At 36.5% G+C, this 27,724-nt stretch overlaps 1 protein-coding gene across 9 annotated transcripts in view; it reads right to left on the bottom strand.

Annotated features, from left to right (window-relative positions):
• Nucleotides 1-27,724, bottom strand: part of MAPKAP1 (MAPK associated protein 1) — a 357,394-nt gene that overhangs the window by 34,152 nt on the left and 295,518 nt on the right. For 8 of the 9 annotated variants that reach the window (XM_074211563.1, XM_074211565.1, XM_074211567.1 and 5 more), the window contains 2 exons: nt 13,475-13,615; nt 907-1,044 (listed from right to left, as the gene is read on the bottom strand). In XM_074211563.1, the coding sequence (XP_074067664.1) occupies nt 907-1,044; nt 13,475-13,615 (279 nt within the window). Of the gene's footprint in view, nt 1-906; nt 1,045-9,970; nt 10,090-13,474; nt 13,616-27,724 lie in introns of those variants that run through there. The other variant, XM_074211568.1, reaches the window with a different exon arrangement.

The following is a 27,724-nucleotide window of genomic DNA, read 5'->3' as shown; positions in this document are numbered from 1 at the left end:
AGTACATAGTAGAAAGAGCACTGGCCCTGGAGTCAGGAGGACTTGAGTTCAAATCCAGCCTCAGACACTTAATAATTATCTAGCTGTGTGACCCTGGGCAAGTCACTTAAACCCCACTGCCTTAAATAAATTAAAAAAATTAAAAAATAATAAAAAGATATGCTGATACTATTATGATTAAAATAGATTAATAAAGTTTTACTGAATCACAGTAATTTTTTGCCTTGTCCCTCCTCAATTGATGGAATCAAACAGTAAAACTTCAAGGATGTGAAGCTCTATGAACTTTTTCATTTTAATAGGAGATCTGCACATTTAAAAAGGTTGAGAAACAATGTTCTTTAATTTTGATATTCTTTGTTCTAAATTGGCCCTCTTAGCTCTAACAATCTGGATTTACTGCCCTATTTGAGCCCTGATATTTTTTGTTCTAACCTCTAAGTTCTAATATCTCTTCCAACTCTAACATTCTATGAAGGCATCAAACAAATTCTTAATAGTTCTCTCTCCCCCCTTCTATCTAGCTATCTATTAATGATATGGTTTCCCAATATTCCTATTCTAGAAAGAAGACAAAGATCCGATTGACTCCCTAAGTCAGAAAACTTAGGATGGGAAGCTACTGAATTGTGAAATGGTGAGCCTAGTGAAAGACACTGAAAGGACCAGTTCACTTGCCTTTACTTAGGGTCAGATTGAAACTCCTATTGAAGTATGCTGAAAAATAGATAGAACATGGGCCTTTAAGCTCTTGGAATTATAATACAATCTGACTGGAACAAAGTGCAACATATTAAATATATCCAAAAAATAAAGGACATGGTACTCATACATTCTCTTGGCATAGCACATACAGAGAGAGGAAGGGGGGTAGGGGGAAGGATATAAACAAAATGATCGCCTTACTTGGGCTTTTTTCTTCAGCAAGGTCACAGGCACACAGCAGGTCAGAATCAATTGAAATGGGTTTCTGCTTAATCCAGAACTTTGTACTGGCCTTTTGGTTAGTGACAGGATCTATCTCCACTTTGTCTCCAGAGATACCTTGAAGTCAGAAGAAAGAGAAAAACCAGTGACAGCAGACTATGAGAAAAACATCACAGTAACTGGATCATACACTTTATGTATTTTAATTAATGTAGCAGTAGGAGTAACAGTTTATACTTAAGAGTCAGAAGACCTGGGTTCAAATGCAAGAAGGCTAGCTTCCCTTTCTAGCTAAAATACTCTATTGTCAGATCTCTGGTTCCTTCTAGCTTTGAGACACTATGATTCTATAGTCTTTACATTTATCAGTTTGGTTTTCTGAGAAGAGGCATTGAGAACATTGCTTATTTGTGTATCTTGCTTTAGACACAGCACTAGGTATAAAACACCAGGGAATAATATACAACAGAACCTTTAGGAACAGAAATGAAAAATGTTAATATTACTCCTTCAGATATGATTTTCAAAGATGGAAAAAGAAAAACTATCCAGTAGTCAAGGATTAAAGGAATAGAAAATATGTGCATACTAGGGCCACAAAGCATCCTGAGATAATTGCTGAAATTTATAGTAATTATTCTTCCAGTATTGCAAAGAAATATATATACTCAGAGTGAAACATATGACCTATGCCAGGCTATCCCTTTTCTCACTCATTGAAAATTTTTTTTTTAAAGGATTTGTCTGTTGATGGAGTGAGACAAAACCTTCAACATACCTTCCAAAGTGGGACCCATATGGAGCCTTAAAAGTAATTGCATTTTTAGGTCAGAGGATAAAGGTCAAGGTCAGTATGAGGAAAAAAAAGGTAGAAGAAGTAATTAAAAAATAAAATGGGCATGCTGCAACACAAAAGACAAATAACACCAGCTTATTTCATGTGAGGGTTTTTATTTGTAACACTTTAGAAGTCTAGGCGGGTCTGGAGCGAAGTGTGAGAAAACTTCATTTTCAACAATGAATCTAGTGTGAATGAAAAAGAATAGCTTAATTAAAAAATCAGCCATCTTCTGACAGTAAATTTAGCCCAACCTGAAGATTCATATTCATACATTTTTATCTTTTTTTTTGTCTTAAGCACCAAACTATTATTGGTCAAAGAAAGAAGCCTTTTGCTTGAAGAATTATAATAAAATGATTCTTGTGTTTTCTTTTCAATAAACACCCGTTAATGGTTGCTTAATACTGACCATTGCTATGGAGTGTTCCAGCAAAGGTGATCTATAAGGATTACTAAATTAATTAGTCAAAAGCCAAGATTTGTCATTAGACTTATTTTGGATATATTATGTTTTAATTAGGAAGAATATCATGAGTGTCAATGATTCAGGAAGGGAAGGTCTCAATTCAGGAGAATAAAAATGGATTGGAAGGTCACCATCTTTACTTTTCACTTCAAACAGATGACAACTCCCCAATTTTCCATTTTCTTCTTATTTGAGAATTGAATGTTTTAGATCTGGGTCTTTTTCTGTGGTACTCAGAAAGAAAAGGCATTTAAGTTTATCATGTTACACATGATTTTTTAAAAAAATCATGAATTTTATAAAAGTTGTGACACAAAGTGCTATAAAATAAGTGTAGATACATCTTATGAGGAAATAAATCCAATGTTTCACATTCCTTTTGGGGGGGGGGAATGGGAGAGTTGGGGGAAAGGAGAATTAAAAAAAAGATTGTTAGAGATATATTTTAAAAATTTTGTCCTATGGCCCTACACCTCCTGAAGCTACAGTCAGTCAATATTGTTAATGTACCTTGTTAATTTGATAGGATTTGTCAGGTAACTCCACTGGAAAATTATATAAACCTGTTCCAGATGAACAGATGATAGTGACATGAATTAAAGTGATAGAACAATAGTAGAATATAAACTAGAAATGACATCCAAAGTGGCTGTTGATTTATTGCCATACTGAGTTTGGTTCTGGGCTTCCATGTATATTAGTGCTACAAATCTGGGTCCATTTAGCAGAGAGATGCTCGTACATACATCACTGGCTCCTGTTCCAAGCCAAGGTCACTCTCCATTGCATCAATCTTTTCAACAGAGCCTACTTCACAAAGCCTCGAGTTTTCCCAGCCATCTCAGATGTACCACATTCTCCTTCTCTTTCATCTTTCTTTTATCATGTAAAGTACACTTTAACTTCTATTATTTTTATCTGCAAATTGTTACTGTAGCATTCATCCATTATGTTCCATATCACAGTATCAACTGCCTTAGCTCCCACACCAGCACATAAATTCCTTCTCCAATGATACCCCTTTGCAGCATTATTCAAGTAATAGTATGAATGACAATAATAATTTATTTGAGGTTGAACTACATAATAGGAACATAAAGTTGAAGGGAAACTTGGAGAGATCATCCACTCCAATTATCATCTTAAAGATAAGAAAAAAATAAGGCAAAAAGAAGGGAGCTGGCCAAGGTTCCATAGTGAGTATCAGAGCTGGGATCTGGGTCCAGGGATGCTGATTCTAAGATTTGTTGTTTAAACCACAAAGGTCTTTTTCTGTTCCAAATCCTATGATCCCTAAAATTTCTTGTGTTTGTTTATCAATTTGGGGTCTACAAAGGACTTTCCTCACAACATCCCCGTGAGGTAGAGGTTGTCCAAATAACATCAATCCCATTTTATAGATAATAAAACTGAAGGTTAGGAAAGACTTGCCCTAGGTAGCATAGTAGAAACATGTAAATAATATGTAACATATTTCCTGTGATCTTTTTATTATTCCATGTTGTATTTGCAATAATTTGCATCTATGACCTCATATGGTCCTTAACAACAATACTACTGGTAAGGAAGGTTATGAGGGAAAATGAGGTTCACAAACATGAATTCAGCACTTCACTGAATGTTAGTGCTAAAAGTCTACATACTTTGCATATGAAGTTTAACTTATCCAAGATCACAAAAGTAGTAGGTGCTGCAGTGGAGACCAAAGCCATTCTCTGAACCCTGGGGTCAATTGTTTTTTCTACAATGTCAAACCCTAAAAGCTGTGAAAAAATAGCTTTCATCTGAGATTAGATTAGACATAATGGAATATATTTTCAAAAAACTTTAGAGCTGAGCTTGCATAGTGATATTTGTCTATAATTGCAGCTACAGGGAAAGGAGCAGCAGGTATATTTTGCCTGAGTTCTGGAGTTGTGAACGTCAATGTGTTAAGCTGATGAGATGTCCAGTACTGAGTTTTACATCAATAAGTCTTACATCACTCCCTGGGGGTGAACCAGAGGGCCCAAGGAGGGTGAGTTCTTTTTCTAACCTGGGAGAGATAAGGAGACACAATTTCTAAAACAGGTATGTCAATTCAGTTTAAATTTTTTTTTTTTAAATCACCATGATTCCTTACTGGCTATTTATTTTACTATTTTAGAAATTCTGAATTTTAAGTTCTGGCTGATTTGTAACCAACAGGATCCTCTATCATTTAAGCTTTTCATTTCTTTGATCTCCAGTTTTCTATCTAGCAGATAAAGAATGAGCTGTAAGTATTCAGAGGCTGTACAACCACTAATTAAATGAACACTTGAGGTGAATCCTTTTGTGATAGCAACTGTACTAGATCTCTCTCAGGCTTCCTCTATAGTTCTGACATTTTATGCTATGGCTCCTTCCTAATCTAAGGTCCCTCTGGTCCCTAACATTCTATGATCTAAAGTTCTTTTTGACTTTACGGACATATAGTTCTACTGTTATTAAGAGTATTTCTATAAAGAGCTGGCTTTATTCTGTACAGTAGACTGGAAAAGGGAGAATGTTAAACATGAGTACTCTGACAAAGGTGGGTAAGGAAAGTTTATGATCCTTACCATACCGGACAGGGTCAGCTCCTTCCCTACAAAACAAGGTAAGCCATTTGTTTCCTGTAACAGCTCTCCTCCCCTAACAATTTATCTTTAGTGATCTGTCATGACCTTTTCAAGCTCTTACTTGTGACAGCTTCCAGATACAGGGAGTCAAACTTCACTGGAAGCAAAGTATCACACCAACTGTCAAGAATAGAAAACATTGCTCTACACTGTCCTCCATCAACACTAGTATATAAATCCTTCTATAACAAGACAGTTAAAAATAAACAACAACAAAAAAGGAACTCAAATTCATATCATTTTTGGAGGAATATATGCTTTTCAAAGTTAAATCAAGTGCACATTTAGGTCCTAGATTTGAATCTTGGTTTCTGCTTCTTGCCAAATATATGGCCATGAGCTACATTTGTTTCTTTGAATTCAGTTCCAAACTCTATAAAATTATCCCTAAGATCTTTCCAGCTCTTAATTCTACACTATTTATATAGTGTTTAATCATTTACAAAGCACTTTACACATAATAGATTTCACTAGATTCTCACTGCCTTGACCAACAGATATGGCAAGCATCATTACCCAGAGATAAATGAACTCAGCTAGGTGGTTCATGCAGAGTCTGGAGTCAGGATGACATGAGTTCAAATTCAGTTCCAGACACATACTAGTTGTGTAACCCTGGGTAAGTCACTTAACCTCTGTTTGCCTTAATCCACTGAAGGGGGAAATGGCAAACCACTCCAGTATCTTTGCCAACTCAGGAAGAGTCAGAGATGTTAAAGCAACAACAAAAAGCAAGGCTCAGAGAAGTAAATGATGTGGTCAAATCACACAACTCATTCTCAGCAACTTTAGGACATCAAACTGGATCTTTAATCAACATGTCTAAGACTATTTCATTGCTTTTTCACTGCCTACTTTAACCAGATATCACAGAAAGAAAATATGACTATGTGGACTAGACCTGCATTTAACTGGCATTGGAAATTCCCTGTGTTGATGCAGGTCAGCACTTGTTCTGCCACAGATGGTCCAAGAAGTTGGTGTGGGGCGGGTGTCACATAGCTATCAAATGTCATATGCAGGACATGAATTCTGGTATTCCTGACTTTAAGGTCTCTTAGTACAACTTCTTCATTTTAAAATTTTGATTAAAGAATTATATATCTATATAGATTAACTATCCATGTCCCAACATTCTGCAACATCCCACTATAAAGAACAATAATGAAGCCTTAAAATTCTTTGTGTAAATGTCTTAATTTGAACATCAGATACTTTTCTCAAAGTAACTCTGAGATAAGTGGTGCCAATTTTTTTTTTCAACTGATATTTTATTTTATTTTTCCAATTACATATTATGAAAGTTTTTCAACATTCATCCACCCTCTTTCCCTCAGTGGCAGTCAGGTGAATATTGTACATACATATTTGTGCTAAACACATTTACATATTAATTAGTCATTTTTGATATGAAGAATTAGGATTAAGGGAAAAATAAAGAAAACCATTAATTAGAAAAGAAAAACATAAGAGAAATTTTTAAAAAGTTAATGTAGTGTTTATTCAGACTCTGAAGGATTTTTTGTTTGTTTTGTTTTCCTTCCTCTGGACAGGGATAGCATTTTCCATAGTAGGTCTCCTAGGGTTGAAGTGATGCTAATATTATGATCCAATTCTCTTAGATGAAGAAAATGAGGATCCAAGAGGAATACCATTTGACCAAGGTTCCATAATAGCTTAAGTCAGAAGTTGGACTCCAAATTTAGGGCCTTTTCTATTATGCCAAGTTAAACTGCAAGTTCTGTAAGGCTGGGGCCATTAAATATCATATGTCTGGGTAAGGTTTTCAAGGTATCTATTTACTGAGAGATATTGTTTATTCGTTCAGGCATCAAGAGCTATAGTTCATTCATCAAGTTTCTATAACTTGCTAGCTTAGCTGACAAAGGCTCCTGTATTGTTTAAATTCCTAAAGAGTTGTTTTAAAAAAATCCTAGTCTTTTTATTTTCAGCTTTCTTTAAGTCCTTGAAGACCTGAAAAGGCCAAAGGGAGTATCACTAAGCAGTCTGGGGTTAGAAGAGATTACTCCTGGTATATTCATCCAAAATCATTTATCTAATCAATAGTATATCCACTCTTCTGATACAGCAGAAGATTTTTAGAAAACAGACTGTTTCTATTGCTGATCAGATGTTTCCAAAATAAACAGGGAGCTGAACCCTAAGAAAATTCCACTGGAAGGGTTCCTGAAAGCAGAGACAATTGCTTATTGCCAAGTTATGAAATTTATGCTTCTAAGTTTTAAATGTGACATTGGTGTTTCTATACTTTCTTGACAGTAAGTGAGTAGTTGGTTTTCATTTGGGCTTTTATCCCACTGAACTGCTTGTTGGGAAAATTACAGAGGGACTCATTCTTCAGAATAGAGGGGTGGACTATTAAGTTTTTTTTCCAGATGTAAGAGATGAGTGAATGAAAAAACATTTATTAAGCACTATGTGCCAAATACTATGCTAAGTGCAGGGAATACAAAAACAGTTCAGTCTCTGCTCTCAGGAGTTCAAACTGTTCAGCTATAGAGGGAAGGCATGGAAATACTAAGGGTATACTGCAATGCAGTGGATGGCAAAACCCAGGACTTGACAGATTAGACACCAGTGCCCAGAGATCTCCAGACACAGAGGCAGGGTGAACAGTTAGTTTGAGAGATCTGAGAAAAATGATTATTCTCAGCTAAGCATGGAGAGTAGTCTTGTCCATTGCATAGTGATCATGATCTATGTTACAAGATCCTGTTAAGCTCTGACTTTCAATGTTATGCTACACTCAATGTTCTGATAGCTATATTAAGGTTTTTTCCCCAGTTCTTACACCCCATGATTCTATGACTCCAAGCTCGGGACTAAACCCCTGAACTTTCAACTACTCCAAAAAACAAGAATCAATCTAAGAAAGAACCCTTTCATAATAAGATAGAATCTGAGAGAGGAAATGTGGTGCCTTTTATCAGCAAATGTAGGAAAGAGTAGTCTGAAATGTAGAAGCCATGTAAGGAACCACAATATGTACTGTCACCAGTGACAAGGTGTATTTTTATTTAATAACATTATCAGGTAGAGCAACATAAGGGAAGCCCTCTTGCTTTCTCAAGTATACAGAGGGTCATGAAGGGTGTTAGAGGAGTTACTGGGGAAGTAGGCACACTGGCCCTTCCAGGGCCTGATAATAGCAGGAGTAAGAGAAATCCAAAGCAAGAACTTTTTGGGGGAGGAAATTTGGAATAACTGGGCATATACATTTTGTCATAGAGACAGGAGATTAATCGAGGCAGCTTCAAACTTGGAACGTCTGGAGTCAACCCAATATTCATAACACAGAGAACTAGTTTGCATGACAAGTAGAAGCCCAAAGCTTTACCCCTGGAATGGATGATTCTGCCATTTCAGTTTTTTTTTTTTTTTTTTACTAATTAGTGAACGCCTGGCCTATCCAGAAGGAACAGGGTGCAGGAGAAGGCATGTAAAACTCAGAGAGTAGACTTAAGTTGCTTGGAAATCAAACCATAACTGATGGTTTTTAAGAAATTAAGTTTTCTTATTTTTATCAATAAGGGGGAGACTGTTAAATCTGTAGAAGAATTTAAGAGAAGAGCAATATAATAAGTCTGGAAAGATATATGGGATACAGATTATGGTAGGGCTTTAAAATGTCTGGGTAGCGAACTTTGAAGTAATATGGAACCACTGACAATTATTCAATACTATTTCTATGTACCAACTGTATGTAGACTACTGAACTGGGTACCAAAGGAGATATCTATCTATCTATCTATCTATCTATCTATCTATCTATCTATCTATCCATCTATCTAGTCCATACTGTCATGGAGATTATAGTCTAATGGAGCGATGTATGTACATGTCACCCACAGACATACTATAACATAAAATAAAATGCAATATATGACAGAGATGAAAGAATGAGCTAGAGAAAGAGGAAGGAGAGATCAGCATGGGGAATATCTGTAAGGAGATGGGATCAAGAAACTCTTTCTGGAGAAGTCATCTGAATTGAGTTTTAAAGGTTGAGTAAGAATTTATACCATGTGGAGATGAAGGATTTTAGGCATAGGAAACAGTGGGGGCAAAGGCAATGGGATTGAAAAAAGAATCACTATGAGGAGAAGTCCAGTTTTGAAGGAATAAAAAGTGCATGACGGGGGGGGGGGTGTAGTCTCAGTCAATCAACATGAATTTATTAAGTATCCACCATGTGTCAGGTACTTTATGAGAAAAAATAGAGCAGTGTCAAACTGGGGAGAGTTTCAGAGCCAGGTTATGCAGTTTGAACTTTGTGAAGCATTAGAAAATCACTAAAAGAATTTCAGTGGAGAAGTGAAATGCCTAGATCAATACCTAAGGAAAATAAGCCTGGCAATGACATTAAGGACAGATTCAAGGGGGGAAGACTGAAGAGGAACGACCTGAAAAGAGGCTACTATATCAGATATGTAGTTATAAGGGGCTCAATAAGAGTGGTGGCAGTGGGAATAGAGGGGAAAGGATGAATTCATGAGCAATTACATAAGTGGAACCCACAAGACTGTTAAAAGACTGGTTTAATGACTGAATGAGAAAGTAGGTTTATAACGTAATGACTTGATATCCTTTATAATTTCTAGACTTTTTTTTCTTGGAACTCTAAATAGCATTTGTGAACAAGATCCAGTGAATGGTCTGAGTAGAAAATGAGAGCAGGATCAAGAACAAATTCTATTATCTTCTTTATTGTTGCTTCCTTTGAAAACAAATCTGAAGTTCAGCACGATGGGGTGTAAAACATACCAGACCAGGTGCTGAAAAACCTAGGTCTGAATCTTAGCTATGTGACTTAAAAGTTGCCTGACACTGGCCAAGTCCCTGCCTTTATTCTAGGTTTTATTTTCCTGATCTGTAAGGTGAGGGATTTGGAGCAGATGACTGTTAAGGTCCCTTTTAGCTGGGAAATCTTTCTAGATGACATTGAGTTATAATGGCCTTCAGGAGCAGGCGGATTACAACTTGCAGCTGTGATATCTTTCATGTTAATAACTCAGAGTGGTTTTGGCAAATCCTGAAGACAGGATACTCTCAAAGCCTCATACAGACACTCACCACTTAGAAGACGATGCCACAGGTGTTGGAAGTGAAATATCTTGTTCTGACTGACACAGGACAGACGGAGAGAGGAGACCATTCATTCATCAGTGTCAGGAAAGATTTGAAGAACCTGCCTAGTCAGTTAAAATAAACTAAATTATTTACTGTTCTCAGAATCCAGCGTAGTTCATTTCACTGCTCATAAAGTGTGTACAGTTTTGCCAGGCACAACTTTGTGCAAGATTGCATTTCAATGTAAAGAAATTTCTGGAGTGAGCACTTATGTTTTAAGACTGAATAAAGGGGTTCCTCTATAAGGAAAGACATGGTAACTTTTTCAGCCCTAATAAATTAAGGAAACATCAGTTTTCCAAATAGGTAGGGATCCACAATATATATATATCCATGTATGCCACCTGAATTTCACAAAGTTTCTTATCTTCTTGCATCCATTTCTCTTTTCTTCAGTTCTGCTACCACCACCCTAACACAGGTCCTGATTATTAGCCACCTGTACTAAAACATTCTTCTAACAGGTTTTCCATCTGCTCTCCCCACCAATTCATTTTTCAAACACTGCCAGACTGAATCTTTCTTAGCCAAAAATATGTCATGTGACTTCTTGGCTTTAAATCCTTCGGTGAATTCCCAATGCCTATGAAGGAAAGGTCAAATTCCTTAGATTGGTGTTCAAAGATTTCTACAATCTGGCACCACATTACCCTTCAAGCTTGCTTTCACATTACTTAGTGCTATTTTGTTGCCCAGGTTGCAGCCAAACTGTCCTTCCCCTCCAACTAACAAACATGCCCTTTGGTCTTGCATCTACATGGTCATTTGATGCTGCTGTCCTTTGGCTGGAGAGTATTCTTACCTGATGGAATCCCATCCATCTCTGAAAATACAGCTTCCATGCTATAGCCCTAGCCCTCTTAGAGAAGTTTGTTTTGTTCCTCTCATCTAATACTGTGTTTATGTCATGTCCTTTCAGACTAAGAATCCCATGAAGGTGGGGATGATATCTAATCTGAACTTTGTATCTCCCTTAAGTACTACATAAAAGACTCTGGATACAGGAGATCCTTAAGAAATGTTTATTAAATTTAAATGAAATTGAATTGGACTTCCTCAGGGCATGATGAGGGCTCCATTATGACTCTGGAGGCTACTCTTGACTTTTATCACAGAAGCAAATAATCTGAAAAATATTCCTTGATTTAGAAAGTCCCTTAGAAACACAAGCTCCTCCGCTACTCAATTATTTTTTAAATAGGATTATCAATTATATTTGTGCATGAAGATTGAACAGAACTATTATGAGGGATCATCCTTCATCCTTGCTGGTGTTAGGAATTCAACTAGAGAATTCTATAACCCCAGTGTGAGAAGGGACTGCAGAGGTTAGGCAGCTCAACATGAACTTGAGCAGGAATTTCCTCTAATAATCTCAACAAGTATTTATTCAATCTCTGCTTCAACACTTCCAGGAATGGGAAGCTCACTACTTACTGAGGCAACCTGTACCACTTTGAGACAGTTCTGGACTATTCATAAGTTTTTCTTTAGTACTACCTGCCTTCCTGGCTAGCTTAGCTTCTTCCTGTGACTGTGACTGTAAGACTGAATCCAGAGTGGATAGGATGACCTACCAATATCAAGGAAGACAAAATTATAGTCATTGGAAATTCATCCTGGATAGCTGGAGAACTAAAGGCCGTGATGCAGATGGGGCATTTGAACAGAAGAAAGATTGGAAGAAAGATTCATGGTTTATCATTACTGGAAACAAGAAGGCCAACTCTATAGTACTGAGTCTACACCACTCAATTTTTGATTGGAGATTTTGTTGCCTCTGTTAGCAATGAGGGTAATATTCGTGGTTCTCTTTTCATTAATTCTGCATATTCTATGTATTAAATATTTTCTATGGTCTTACCCTTTCACTGTAGCTAGGCAAATGTCAAAATCAATCTTTAGTTTGAATGAATCAAGGACAGAGGGCCAGTCATGTCACAGTTGCAAGAATGGACAGAAAAGAAGGGCTCATTGCCAAGATCATTTGGGCTTATTGGTCACTTACTGAGGTCAAAAAGCAAGAGGAAAAGGAGATATAGCTTTTGACTTGTTTTCATGCCTAGATAGATGCTGGAATGACAAAGTGGGAGATTTCCACATGCAGCTGAAGCGTGGTGAGAAGAGGAAGTCTAGGCACTATGATCTGGCAAGGAAGGAGGGTCACACAACCTGTCCTTGAAAGTCTCCAAAGTGGGGAACCTATTAATCACTAAGTAATCTTTTCCATCTTATACTTCTAGTTCTGCTCTGTGGGGCCAAGCAAAACAAGCTGAACCCCTTAGAAGATTATCAATGTACAGTGGACAGAATGTGGACATTAGGATATAAAATGTCAGATCTGCAAAGACTCTCAGAACAAAGAATGTCAGAGCTAAAGGATATATAAGAGTTTAGAGTACATGAAGATTCAAAGATAAAGTGATGATCTATAGAGAAACAGTGGGAGAGTCAGGAATAGAGACCAAGTCTCTTGACTTTGTTCACCACAGTTTTCAACTTATGGCACTTCAGGCTCAATTCAAATAGAAATTTATCTCTTTATCAAGAGTCATAAAGGAAGAAGGTTTTTTTTTAAAGACAAAAATCTTAGTAATTTGAGTTAGTTCTAAATCTTTGTTATAGATTCAATTATAAATTCTGAGAGTCACCAAAAACATGCAGGTCAGTACTACAGATAGAAAAAGCAATGTGCTTAATTAGAAACTGAGAATGTAAGTTTTGGAAAGTATTTCAGAGTATGGGATATTAGAACACAGAATATAAGAGATGGAAGGATTTTAGGGTATATTGATTGTTGGAACAAACTATGCTATAAAGGGAAGACTGTTAGGGGTTAGAACCTTCCATCCCCTTCTCCATGTAACATTTCAGAGAACCCCTCAGAATGAATGCCTAAGATGGAATGATAAAAGAAATCTCAGATTATAGAGTATCAGAATTAGGGGACAAGGAATGATCATCTAGGTCAGTCTCCTCCTCTTTAACCCCACCACCCATTTTAGAAATGAGTTAATTGAGGTCAGAGAGGAGAGATGACTTATCTAAGGACACAGATTTAGAGAAAAGAGGCAACTAAAAGAAGTTGTTCCAAAGGCATTTTATGTGGGAAATTAAGTTCTTTAGTCAATTATGAAGAGCAAAAATTATAGAATCTTTCATATAAATGAATCCATTTGAAAAGAAAGCCTCAAGTCCCTTCTAATTCCAATCTGCTTCTTAATAAGCAGGAAGACAAGCTGGAGCAATGAGCATTCATCATTCCCTCAGGTGGGAAAAATTACATATTTGAAATTTATTGTTTAGACAATTTCTCAGAAAATAAATTACTTCTAGTCATTTGGGTCACATAAAAGTTATACACAGTTCCATGCTACATTCATATGCTGTGGTATTCAACAAAGCTGAGTATTTACAAAGTGAAATTGGCTTATATCTGTGTCTTACCTAGCTGCACATCTGTTGTGAATCTGAGTCGGTGAATCATGCTGACTTTGAAAGATTTATAATGGTGACTAGACAGCATGTCTTGGACTGTGGCTATGTCAGTCTGAGGATCTTCTTCTGAAATTCCTTCTCCCCTGGAACCTGTAAGGAATCAACAACATGATCAAATATGTGAAGATGCAGAAAGACTGGGCAATGATAAAGGCCATTGGGAAAATTTAAAGTAACTTGGATTATTTATGTTGGAGAAGAGAAAGCAGAGAAGTGACTTAGTATAATGAGATGATCTAAAAGGCAATAGAAAGACACATGGGCAGAGGTCAGCAAGCTTCATTATGTTCCCAAAGAGAACAAGTTACAGGAAGTTGAGTAAAAGATATCTTAAAGGGCAAGTAAGCAGGGAAGTCATGGAACAAGAATGAAGAACAGTGGATCCACCACATGCTGCATTGCTATCCATAAAAGATATTAACCCCCCCCCCAACAATAAAGGAAGCCAGATCCATGGAGGAAAAGCATGGATGAAAACTGCAGAAAATGAGAAGATGGCAGTGGATTGCTATCTTCATTTGATAGCAACAAACACTCACATCAATGGGATCACAGTCCATTGAAATATTGAAGAGAGAATAGAAAACTAAGGACTTCAACTTAAATGCATTAAATTGGCATTCAAGGCCTTCTATAGTTTAGCAGTGACCATCTTTTCCAGGTTTTTCTATCTCACACTGTTATCTTCTCTTTCTTTCCTTCTCTTCCCTTTTGGACCCCATTTTATAGTCAAAATGAATTATTCATCCTCTCCTTTAAGAACAGCCAACAATTCCACAATGTTTCATTAAAGTTTGCTAAATGCTTTCATTTGCTTCTCCATAACAACATAATGAGGAGGCTACTACAGGTTCTATCATTCCCATTTTACAGAGGAAAAAACAGGTTTAGAAAGGAAGAATGACTTTTTCATGGTTAATCAACTAGTGCTAGAGGCAAGATTCGAACAAGAGTTTTGTTTATTGAGCTTGGTGTTTTCCACAATAGTATGCCCATTACTCTGACTTCTACCACAATCTCTGCCTCTTTACTTTTACTTATCATTCAAGGTCCAACTCAGGAAATACTTCCTCCATCAAGCTTTCCCTAGCACACTGTCATTTCATTTCATAGAATTTATTTCTTATCTTATTTCAACTGTTTACGACCTTGCTATCATTATCACTCAATTGGAACTGTTTTCTCCAAAGCTATTATGGTTTCTTAATACCAAAATCTGTTAGCATTTTCTCAATACTTATCCAGCTTGAATTCTCTGTGATATACTGCTGACCACCTTCTCCTTCTGAATATTCTTCTTTGGGGTTTTTGTGACATTACTCTTCCTTGGCTCTCCTCAATGTCATTCACTGAACCATCATCCATGTTCCACTTGTGGCTCTAAGGTTTGTTTCAGGATCTGATTTATTTGTTCTTTTGTTCTGGACTTTGATTTCTCTCTCTAGACTCCCTCTTGGTGATCTCATCAGTTTTCATTGGTTCACCATTGACATGGACTACTACCTCCTAATTTGACTCCCTGAGATGTCTTCTCACTTTAATATATCCTCTGCATAGCTGCCACAGTGATATTCCTAAAGCACAGATCTGAACTAGCATTCACCTGTTCAATATACTATATGGCTCCTCAATGACCAGAATCAAATATTATTTGATTTTTATCTCATCCTTTTAAATGTCTATTTTAAAGTATTATATAATACACACATTTATAGGTACAAAAGTATCTGTATATAAGTTATAAGTTACACAAACACACATAGACATATATGTACATTTAGAGTTTAACAATTTTTTACAGAGAGGGGTACATGACTAAAACCCACCTCTTCTCTATTAGGTTCCTTTTCTGTTTTAATTTTTAATGAATGAATAAAAGAATGTAAAAGTTTTTACTTAGCTATTCATTGTGCTATATACTGATGCTACAAATAGAGAATTGGGTTAATGCCTGCTCTTCAGGAGCCCTCACTCTAATAAGTATTGTAGTTCTAGGCAGATGTAGTTTTTCAGATATAGCAACCATAGATTAAAAAACAAGGTTAGTGGTCTTTTATTGAACAGCAACAGAACAGATGGCAATGACCTTGATATTCTTAGGTCCCCTCCAGTTCTAACATTCTGAATTCTAAAATTACCATTAACTTCTAACATTCTCTGTTTTAGTATTTTATATTCTAAGGTCTCTTCTACTCTATCACTCTTGTTCTAAAATTATCATGAGGGTGGCTGGTTATTGCCTACAGATTTTAATGATTGTTCATTTTACCAAATTTATACTTTAACTGAAATATAACTGATAAAATGTCTGTTAATTTTAATGTGAAGATTTTGACAAAAATATGAAAACCTTTAAATTTTTTAAAAACAAATGAAATTACCTACAACAACTTCATTCTGATTTAAGTTGAACTTAAAATAATTATGAATTGTTATTTTCTAAATATTGCAGGTATTAAATGAAGAAAGGAAGAGGTTACTATCTCATTAAGGTAATATGCCACTTACTGGGGGGAACAACAAAGGAAAAACAATCCCACTCTCAAGATTTTACATTTTATGATGTTGGATTAAAACCAATTTAAAAATTACTATAACGTGACATATAATTTTTTACTGAGCAATTTTAGTGCCAGCTGCTAATAAAGCATCTTCGCTGTAAATGATAATTCAGATGCTTTTAGATAAAGTGGTGCATAAATATGGGTGGAAATTGATTTAGTTTCTTGTAGAAGATACTGAAGTATGACACATTTTGTTTAATACACCAGCTAATGTAGTCCTAAAAGCTGAAACAACTGCCAGTTTTCAGTCCTAAATTTGCTGGGGGAGATTAATGAAAACTTTATATTTTGCTGAAATGTTAATAATGGGCAGATGAGACGATGGGATTTTAGTAGAGGTCTTAAAGCTATGGAGCAACCAGCAAAAGGCTTGTCAATTTCTATATATTAATTTGGTTTAAGACTTATGTAGTTGGAGCTGGCTCAACACACTAATGCTTCCTACATTGACCTTCTACTCTCTGCTGGTGTAAATTCATAAGCCATTTGAGTATTTAAGCTTAAAGTGATAGTTCAGTGAGCTTCTCAGCTCTGTCCTGAGCAGGCAAGGGGATTGTTTGCTTTTATGACAAAGGTAACAAGACCTAGGGGAAGGAGAATCTAAAGACTGATGTTAAATTAAAAAACCAATGGGAATGATTTATAGTCTTGAGATTTCAGGAATGTTTCTGAAAGCAGGCAAATCTGCTCAGCAGGTCTATCTACAGGCGTTTATTGCCTTATCATCATCATCTGTTCAATTACTATTTTTAAAAAATCCATTTCAAATGGTGCCTCCCCAAGGAGTTTTCCTGATTCTTTTCGGATAACAACCTTCTTCTACCCCTAAGATAGAAAACAGCATTCTTGGACTTTCTTTAATGAACATATCATGTAGTATTGATATATATGGCTCTTCGTGTATATGTAATAGCCTTCTGTTAGACAGAATAGTTCTTGAGGGCAGGGAACATGTCTTATCCAAACTTTTTTCTGATAGGTTTTCCCTTAATTTTTCCCAGATGACTGAGCACCAAAAAAAGGAATAAGTCCAAACTGCTTGCCCATGGTATGCCCACTCACTCTTTCAAAGCATCCATTCTCTCCTTTTGTATCTTTTTGTAGCCATAGTATTTGTGTGTAAACCCTCTCTTTCTGTTATCTTTCCCCTTCTTCCCAGTTCAGTCAAGTAGAAACTTCATTAGCCATGAGGTGTCAAATTGGAAATGTGAGTTGATGCCCCCCGCAAAAGGGATATTTCCATGGGGGCAACAAGGGATGAGATACTGGTTCATATTTTTTTTCAAAGATGTCACTAGAAAGGATTTATCAAGCTCCTCCAAAGAAATGGCCACCACAACTATATTAAGTAGTTATAAAATCCAATGTTGTTATCAGTAATTAAATGAAAAATATCCACAATGTGTTTACTTTCATTAATACTAGTCACCTTTTGAAGTTAAAGACAGATGAACATTTTAAATACTACAGTCCAACTGGATTAGAACTAAGGGGTCTGAAATATATCCTAATCAAGCCCTGGAAGTAATGAATGTGTGGTTAATGGAAAGAGTAGCAGACAAAAAGCCAGAGGATTCCAGTTTGAATCCTGATGTATTTATAATCAATATAATATTCAGCTCAGAGTCAAAGGATCATACAAACACTGACTGGGAGTTGGAAGGGAAGGTAAAAAAAAAAAATCACCTCAAAGAGGTGACTTGGCCAGGGATATTCATCTAAGTAATGTTTGAGTCAAGATCTGAACTCAAGACTTTGATATGTCCAGAGCTACCTCTAATATACCACCTAGTTGCCATGGATACCAGGTTTCAACGTCTGTCTCCAACACTTAATAATTGTGTGATTATGAGTAAATCAGCTAAGTTATCAGAATGTCTGCTTATCTAAAGAAAGAAGTTAGTAATGTCTGTGTAACTCAACTCACAGAATTACTAACAAGTTCAACTCAGATAATAAATGCTCACATAGTACGTTTTTTCGTTTTGGTTTTTGCAAGACAATGAGGTTAAGGGTCTTGCCCAAAATTACTTCCTAGTAATTACTTTTAACTAGTATGTATCAACTGTTTGAGGTAGCATTTGAATTCAAGTCCTCTTAACTCCAGGGTCAGTGCTCTATCTACTGGATCATCTAGCTGCCCCTCACATAATACTTTGTTTACTATTTATACACTTACTCTATAATATTCTGTTATCTATGTTTTTATCTTTCTAGAGTATAAGCTACAGAACAGGGTCTCTGACATATCCTTAAGCACTGAAGCAGAATGAACTTGGTTATAGCATAAAAAAGGAGGAGGAACAGGAATCTAGGGTTTCAGGCAAGATTTCAGCTCTGTGAGGTGGCTAGGTGGCGCAGTGGATAGAGCACTGGCCCTGGAGTCAGGAGGACCTGAGTTCAAATCCAACCTCAGACACATAATAATTACCTAGCTGTGTGGCCTTGGGCAAGCCATTTAACCCCATTCATTGCCTTGCAAAAACCTAAAGATTTCAGCTCTGGGTCATCTATGTTTCTCAAAGCAGATCCTTTCTCTTTTTTTCTCTGTGCTTTAATTACTTTATGTTAAGTGATGAGATTGGACTAGATAATTTCTAGGTCTCTCTCTCTCTCTCTCTCTCTCTCTCTCTCTCTCTCTCTCTGTTTTTTCCAAGGCAAATGGGGTTAAGTGTCTTGCCCAAGGCCACACAGCTAGGTAATTATTATGTGTCTGAGGCTGGATTTGAACTCAGGTCCTCCTGACTCCAGGGCTGGTGCCCTATTCACTTCTTCATCTAATCGCCCCTTAGGTCTCTTAAATAACAGAATACTAGAATCTGAACTTTTTATTTTCCCTAGTATAGACACTACTCTGTACATTAGCTGTTTGTTAAATACTGAATTATTTAAAGAATAGTAGGTCCTATTCTAACAAAAGGATAAAAGATGGGAGAAGCAAAGAAGAAGGAAGCAAAAAAACTTAATTATTACCAGAAAACAACAACAATAACAGCTGCTCTAATGATGCTGTTGCTTCATTATATCTTACATTTGTATACATCTCACTTGTGAAGAAGGCAGTGTAAGCACCACTATCCCCATCCTAAAGGTGAAGATGTTGAAGCTCGGAGAGGGAGGGGGATGGGTTCTTCTGAAATCACACAGTTGACAGAAGTAGAACTAAGACAGGAACCCAATTCTTCTGTCTTTAAGATGTTTTCTTTACATGCTACAGAGGCTTGCTGTGGTTGAGGGGACTTGTTACATGTCTCCTCATCAGTAATTATCTTTAATAAAATGGATTGTGCCTTTAAAGGATGTACTTCATTTCACAGGACTAAGCTCCAGAAGGGACCATGTAATCCACTGCCCTCATTTTAGAGCTCCATTTTACAGGGTAAATGACTTGCTTAAATAAGAAACAGAATCTGGATCTGAACTCAAGTGCTTTAAATTCCAAACTCTGTGCTCTTTCCATTAAGCCAAAACTGAATTCAGACTCTATTGCTTAATAGTTCCCATTTCTATAACCCTTCATGATTTACAAGTACTTTTCTTATAACAACACTGTGAAGTTTGTTGTGCAAGCTGATCAACCCCAACTTAAAAAAGAGGAAACTCAGACTTCAGAGAGGGGGATCAAGTCCCTTAAGGAAACCAGGTCCAGACTGTGCTTCTGGAGTTCTAGTCTGGTTCAGAAGCTTTTTACATACACAAATACCCTGTGCCACATGCCACTAAGGGCACTGTGGAAAATGTAGCCATTGAGAAAAATCTTACTGGTCTCACTCCTTTCATTTTTCTACATCCATCATCGTTTTTTCAAAGGTCTTTCGAGTCCCGAAAGCCTCATAAGCCCAAAGCTTCCCTTCTATTCAATGCTTTCCCCGTTCATTGTTCAATTTTACCAGTCTCTTAAAAACAATCAATAGGGGATAGACTGTAATACATACACACAACTCTATCATTCAGTGACAGTAATCTCACCACAGCCATCAGGATCACACACCCTTCTCCAGAACCTGCCACGTTACGATCAGAATAGGAATGCTTCCTGTCAGTGTTTAATTGATTAAACTACTGAAGCTAAAGCTGGCTACGCTAGAGGGCTTTCCACTGGGATTCTTTAGACCCTCTATAAATCAGGGTAATCTTATTTTATGGGACCATCAGACAGAAACGGATGAAAATTTGGAGTACAGCTTATGGGTGAGAGCCAGAAATTTTCCCCACACATTTGCAAGTACTCTTTCTAAAGTACTTTAAAATTTATGAAACCCCTTTCAATACCGTGAGGCAGGTAGATAAGCTCTGTGATCCCATTTTACAGATTTGGAAACTAAAGTTCATTGACTGAAATTACCTAGCTAGTAAGTGTAAGGAATGAGATTTGAAGCCTGATCTGACTCCAAGTCCAACCAACAACCCTTCCAATATATATCACATTATCTTCTGTTAAAGGCCTCTTGAAAGTGACATGTCCAGGATCGGGTCATCTAATGATCAGCTGAAAGAAAAGAGAATTATTGTCCCTGAAGAAGAGAAGACTTGAAGAAGGACATGAAAAAAGAAGGATTTAGTTCCAAGTATCTGAAAGAAGGTCATAGGGGATTGGATGACTTAGTCTCAGAAGGTAGGTCTAGGACTAATGAGCAGAAGTTGCCAAAAGGTAGATTTAAGAAAAATGTCCTTTCCAGACATCAATAATATGTTTTGTGCTCTCATCACCTTTGACAAGTACTCAGCCCTTAGCCCGGACAACTGTTATTGCTTCTGAAATGCTATCTCAAGGTCATGTCTTTCCCTATTTCATTCCATCCTCTAGATAGTTATTAATTTTCCTAAAGCACTGATCTACTCATGCCATTCCTCTACTCAAGAAATGCCAATGCTCATTTCTTTTTTAATAGAAAATATAAACTGTTTAACTTCTAAAGTCTTTCACAAATTGGCCCTTTCTGTTCTGAAACATACACTTTCCATTTCTGCTAGAGATTAGTCCCTAGTCAGACTGGTCTTTGTGTTGCCCCTGCCTCACACATGACCCTTACTCTATGAAGCTTCCTGATCTGGTCAGCTGCTGGTACCACTCCCACAAAATTTATCTGATATTTCTTGAATAAAAAACCTATATAGTTACACAATACAAATTCCTTCAGGCAAAGACTTTCATTTTTGATTCTGTATCACCAGCAATATGCACAGTTCTAGATACACAGGAGGTAAATAATAAAAGCTTGTAAATGAATGATTTAGAAATTGGAGCCTACATTTGGCCAGATGACTTGAGCTGAACTGAAATCCTGTGGAAAGAACACTGTTTTTGGTGTCAGTGGCCCTGGGTTCAAATTTTTGCTCTATTATTCAATGAAAGTCTATGACCTTGGGGAGAAACTTTTCCCTCTCTCTGGGTCTGATTTTCTTCAACTATAAAAAGAAGGAGCTAAACTAGTTGAATTCTTAGCTATCTTTCAGCTTTAAATCTTACTTATCCCTTTCCTGCTACATCTGGGTAAGGCTTTTCTCAAAAATGTTTGGTGCAATTGGAAAACTACTTTGGCACAATGTTGATCTGGCACCTGGAATTTGTCCAGCCTTAAATTAAGTACAAATATACCCTAATACATGATATATTTAAGAGACATAACCAAATTATTAGCTAGTGGGGTAGATTAAAGGGAAATCACACATGCGTAGCAAGCCTCTATGCCCTCACTCAAACCAAAGACAGGGGCAGTGGTATTGCAAACATGTTTCCTTATTGCTTTAATGTACTAGTATATTGCTTAATGAAAGTTCTTAATTGTAATTCAATTAATTACATACACAGAGTCCCCAATTACATTTTCCAATAAGACATTGGCTGTGATACAGGTCTAAATGCACTTAACCAATTTTAATATATTAAGACCAATTTCCCTTGAATACTAATTACTACCTAATGATAAAATGAGAAAGGGGAACTTTCCAGGAAGGGGATAGAGAAAAATGAAACTAATTAGCCTTGAGCATTTTGGAACTTCTCACTCCAGACAGCACAAAGCAGGATCTTGTTGAGAAAGGAGGTGAAGGTAAAGCTCAGTATTCATTTGGCAAATATTTATTAAATTTAAGTTGGAGATATGAAGGCAGACAGGACAATGACCCTGTTCTCAGGGGGTTTATAAGCAAATGGAAAGAAATATAACTATGGCACAAGGAGAGCAAGGTGAGTTAAGGAGAGGTCAAAAGTTCTAATTTCACATGAAAAAAATGCTATGAGAAGTTTAAGAGAGAAAAAAAATATCCCTTTTACTTGGGAAGTGAGTGGTTGGGGTTTAGAGAAAAGTTGCGCAGAAAGGACCAGAGAGATCTATCTGGCTGTCTGCACCAGGTAACAATGTCTGTGTGGATTTCTGGCAATTTTTTTAAATTTTATTTTTATTTAAGGCAATGGGGTTAAGAGTGACTTGTCCAAGGTCACACAGCTAGGCAATAATTAAGTGTTTGAGGCCACATTTGAATTCAGGTCCTCCTGATGCCAGGGTTGGTGCTCTATCCATTGCACTGCCTATCTTGCCCCAATTTCTAGCAGATCCAAGGAAAAGGGAGAAACGGGATGGAGGCACAATGATAAAAATGAAGGATCAAGAGTGGGAAGCAGCATAGTACAAAATGTGCCAAATTCAGAAGGAGTTGGCAGCTTCATTGGCAGAACCTTTGAGAATCCAAAAGTCACTTACTTTCATACCAAGAAATCATTAGTGGCAGATACACACACACTTTGACATTAATAATGAAAACCAGTGCTCACATTTCTAGTTTACTTACCTACAACTGCTTTCCTCTCAACTGCCCAATAAGGTAGATGGTAGTAATATTAGATGAAAAGAGGGAAAATGACCTAGAGGTATCTAGGTCTGTTAGGAAGCCCTCTGTTAAGGGCCTTGTTTGTGGAAAAACTAATAAATGCAAGACACATATAGTTTTCCGGAGAACTGCAAATGTACAGCAATCTCTTATCCCTTGAAAAAAAGAAGTAATATAAGATGATGGGGAAATGGTGTAACTTTAATATTGGAGTACAAGCATTAATATTTTCATCTTAGGAATGAGAAAACTACAACCTGAAATAGTTCAAGGATAGGGTACTATGAAGATAGGAAATTCCTTCCAGCTTTGATGTTCCAAGTTTTATTTTCTCAGGTCCTTTCCAACATAGATATTCAATGTTTTTATATTTTATGCTGATAAGCCTTATCTAGCTCTGATATTCAATGATATTAAGAACTCCAAGTATAGGAAATTCTATCTACCAATATAAGTTGGCATCATCTCAGAACTTTATAATCTTAGTTGCTGATTTGAGCCAAGGTCTTCCTGACTTTGAAGACAAAACTGTACTGATTATACTATGCTGCCACCAATTTAAAAAGCACAACCATACTTCCTATTTTGATTGGGCTTTAGGATTTACAAACTACTTTCCTACCAATAATAACTCACCCTTTACAGTGCTTGAAAATGTGCATGGCATTTGCCTCATTACCACCCTGTGAATTAAATAGCACATCATTATTATTCTCATTTAAGAGACGAGGAAATAGAGGCCAAAGAGTTGAAATTACTTCTCTCCAGTCATAGAGTGAGACTGGGTATTTTCCCCTATAAAAAATGAAGGGGCTAGACTAGACAGTTTTCTAAAAGTCTTTGTGCATTAAATCCTACGATCCCATAAATGGCAGAGTCTGAAATTATTCAGTTACTCCCAAACCTAAGTTTCTATTCATAAACAAATCTTATTTGTTTCTTATTTCTTTCTCCTAAAAATCCTATTGAAGTACCATAAAATGACATTTAAAGCTACAAAGGGCTTTGATATTTAAAGTGCTACAAGTCATACTGAGCGAGGTTAGAGATCCCTGAGTGAGTCAGGCAGAGCTTCTCCAGCACCAACTAACCCTCAGGGTGTCTCCTCTGTTGGCACAAAGTACCTTAAAGGAGGAGAGATTCACCCATTATTAATCAGGATCATGAAGAGTGTCTAGAAAATTACCAGAAACCTTTAGGAAAAAAATAAACATTTTTTTTCACTCTCCAAAAGCCACCTTTCCCTCTTTCCCATTTATATAGAACAATAAAATGAACAAAGATGAACAATGAACAAGTGACATTCTCTAGAAATTAGTTCTTTTGCTGGCACTAACTCTGAATGTCCTGGATATTTGAGGGGCATCTTTTCAGTCAGGTCATATTTAGAAGACATGAGAAGACATGCAATCTGGGGTCAGTTGTTTCACTTATATAATGTATTCATAAAACACTTGGAAGGAATTATCTCCATTTTATGTATCAAAAAAGAGGGTGAATGATCAAGGAACTGGAGATGGAGAGGGCTCTGGAGAATATCTAGAGTTTCTAGACCAGGACTCTCATTTTAGAATTAGATAAACAACCTGAAGAAGGAAAGTGACTGGAAGACGAGACAACTAATAAGTGAGAGCTGAAATATGAATGCAGATCTTTTTATTCTAGATGTAAGGTTGTCTACTATACCATGATTGCCTAAGGCCCTGAAGTTTGTGATGGAATTTGGATTTCAATCCATGTTTTCTGACTTAAAATTCAGTATTCTTATTGCTAAGGTTCCTTTTATATTTAAAGACTTGTAAATCTGTGATACCCATACACATATATGTTTATAACTATTTACAAACTATGCATTCAAATTAATTTGGATTATTTTTGTCATGGTTTATAGTCACTCACCAGTCACACTTATGTGAATTCCTCAAAAAAAAAGTTTTTCTTTGGAAGAATTTTCCCTTTTGCAAATATTCAAAAAGCTTGAACTTGTTATTTCAGTAAATCATTAAACCAATCAGAGTCTTGCTCCCTTTCCTAAATCACTGAAAGGGAATAATAATATTTTTGATTTTTTCTACCTCTATAATAGTGAGGTAGATACAAAATCAATTCAATTCAATAGATATGTCAAAAGACCCTTTGAGTCTCTAAAGAGGTCCAGAGGTCTTAATGATATTCAAACCATTCTATGTTTAAATCACACAATTAAAAAATGGAATAGAATTTAGAACTAAAAGAGACAGATCATAAAATAGAATGTTAGGCCTGAGAACATAATATTATACATTATTATACATAACATTTCAGAACTAGAAGGAACATTGGAGATTATGTAGTTCAATTTTCTTATTTAAAACTATATAATAAACAGACTGACTAGTCTAGAACACTTTTCCCCAAGCTGCTTTCAGAAGATTCTCTCTTTTCTCTTTCTCAGATTCCTTCTAAGGCTAAGATTCTATTTTTCTTTCTTTCTATTTTTTTGTTTTGTTTTTTGCAAGGCAGTGGGGTTAAGTGACCTGCTCAAGATCACAGAGCTAGGTAATTATTAAGTGTCTGAGGCCAGGTTTGAAATCAGGTCCTCCTGACTCCAGGGCCAGTGCTCTATCCATTGTACCACCTAGCTGCCCCTAAGATTCTAGTTTTCAAAATTTGATTTTAGAGGCTTACTAGCAAGAGAACAGAAGAAAATGTTTGAGATGGGATGGGTATCAGGTAGTAATTGAGAGAAGCTGGAAATTTTGGTCAAGTAAGATTAGTGCCTAGGTCTTCTTCTGAAGGGATAATTGTGCCTTTATCAAGGTCAGAAAATTACGCAAGTCTTCAGAAGGTAGGGGAAGGTAGCATTTTCCTAGAAGAGGGCATTAAAGTTTAGGGAGATAGCCAGGATTAGAACTGGGAAGATGAGAACAGGAGAACAGCTCATTGGACTTCAAATGCTCTTCCATTAGATACTATTCCCCTACTTTATGCTTTTCATATTTCAAGTCCTAGTAGACAGCTGAAGGATAGTGTATATATTAGCAGAAAGTAATTCAAATTAGAAACTTCAAGGATTTTTATCTTTTTTGTTCCTTTAAAAGATCAAGACCTAGGAAAAAATCCTAAATCTTAGTTCCTAAGTAGAGATATTATTTTAGCTCCTTTTGCAAACTCTATCCCCTTAAATACTGTCAGTGACAACATTTTATGACCCTCAGAAAACTATCACCACCATTACACACAAATGCCATCATAGTTTGTGAAATGTACACCATCATTCTGTGACCCTTGGACTGAAAACTTCCCTCAAATACCCCAATGAGGTATGGAGACAGCTCAAGGTGTTCAAGGTTGTGCCAGGTGATTCCAAACTCATCTGGTTGGTCCTCCTAAGCTAGAAAAGTTTTGGGTTTGTGTCGAGAGATGTTGTTGAAGGACCAACCTAAGTCTTGGAGAATAGTTGGTAAAGGCTTCACCATCAGGATACACAATTTTTGACTACAGCAACTCTAGAAAAATCCCATCTATTAAAGGTTATAATTTATATCTGGTTGTCCTGAAGTAGTGAAGAATAAATGGAAGGAACAGAAAAATAAAAAGCTTTCATCAACAATTTTTAAAGTTTTAATGTAACAGGAATGGAGAAATCTCTAGATCTGGAGTCAGACTACATGTATTTCAATTTCAACTTTGCTACTCAGTATTTACTTGACCTTAAGGCAAGACATTTATGGGTTTATTATTTCTTCATCTGTAAAATTAGAGCCTTGTATTAAATGATCTATTAAAAGATCCAATATTGGGTAGATATTATCTTCTACTTTTTTGTTACCCTAGCATCTAGATCACAATAATTCATACTTATTAAAATTGGGAGAGACCTTAGAATATAAAATAGTGGTAAAGGTAAAAGGGATCTTAGAAGACTAATTGGAACATACAATGATAGAGGTGGAAAGGACTTTGGGTCACAGAACACTGAATGTCAAAGCTTTATGAAGCACTGAAGATCCTCTAAGTCAGTGGGTCTTAACTTGGGGATCACAGATCTTCCCGGAGTTTGTGGATAGATTTCAGAAATCCATTAAGTTGAAAGGGAAAAAAAAACACAACAAAATAAAACTACACCTTTATTTTTAGTAACCTTTAACTGAAATATACCATTTTCTGTAATTCAAAAGCACTATTCTCAGAAGGGGTCTACAGGTTTCACCAGATTGGAGAAGAGATCTCTGACACCGGAAAAGGTTAAGAACACCTGATTTAGACTAATTTGCTCAGTTTAGAAACTGAATTTCAAATAAAGGAAGAAAGTGGTTTGTTCAACACCATGTAGGTGGTAAGTAGAATTAAAATCAAGTTCTTTTTTTCTTTTTTTTAGATTTTTCGAGGCAATGGGGTTAAGTGGCTTGCCCAAGGCCACACAGCTAGGTTATTTATTAAGTGTCTGAGGTTGGATTTGAACCTAGGTACTCCTGACTCCAGGGCTGGTGCTCTATCCACTGCGCCACCTAGCTGCCCCTTAAAAATCAAGTTCTGACTATTCTAGAACATTTTCCCCAAGCTCCTTTCAGAAGATTCTCTTTTTCAGATTCCTTCAAAGGCTAAGATTCTATTTTTCTTTCTTTCTATGTTTTTGTTTTGTTTTTGCAAGGCAGTGGGGTTCAGTGACCTGCACAAGATCACACAGTTAGGTAATTATTAAGTGTCTGAGGCAGGATTCTAAATCTGGTCCTCCTGACTCCAGGGCTGGTGCTCTATCCATTGCTCCACCTAGCTTCCCTTAAGATTCTATTTTTTCGGGGCTGCTAGGTGGCGCAGTGAA

Source organism: Macrotis lagotis, chromosome 1 (genome assembly GCF_037893015.1).
Source record: "Macrotis lagotis isolate mMagLag1 chromosome 1, bilby.v1.9.chrom.fasta, whole genome shotgun sequence".
Lineage (NCBI taxonomy): Eukaryota > Metazoa > Chordata > Mammalia > Peramelemorphia > Peramelidae > Macrotis > Macrotis lagotis.
Note: the sequence above shows the minus strand (reverse complement) of the source record. Positions and strands in the feature narration are given on the sequence as shown.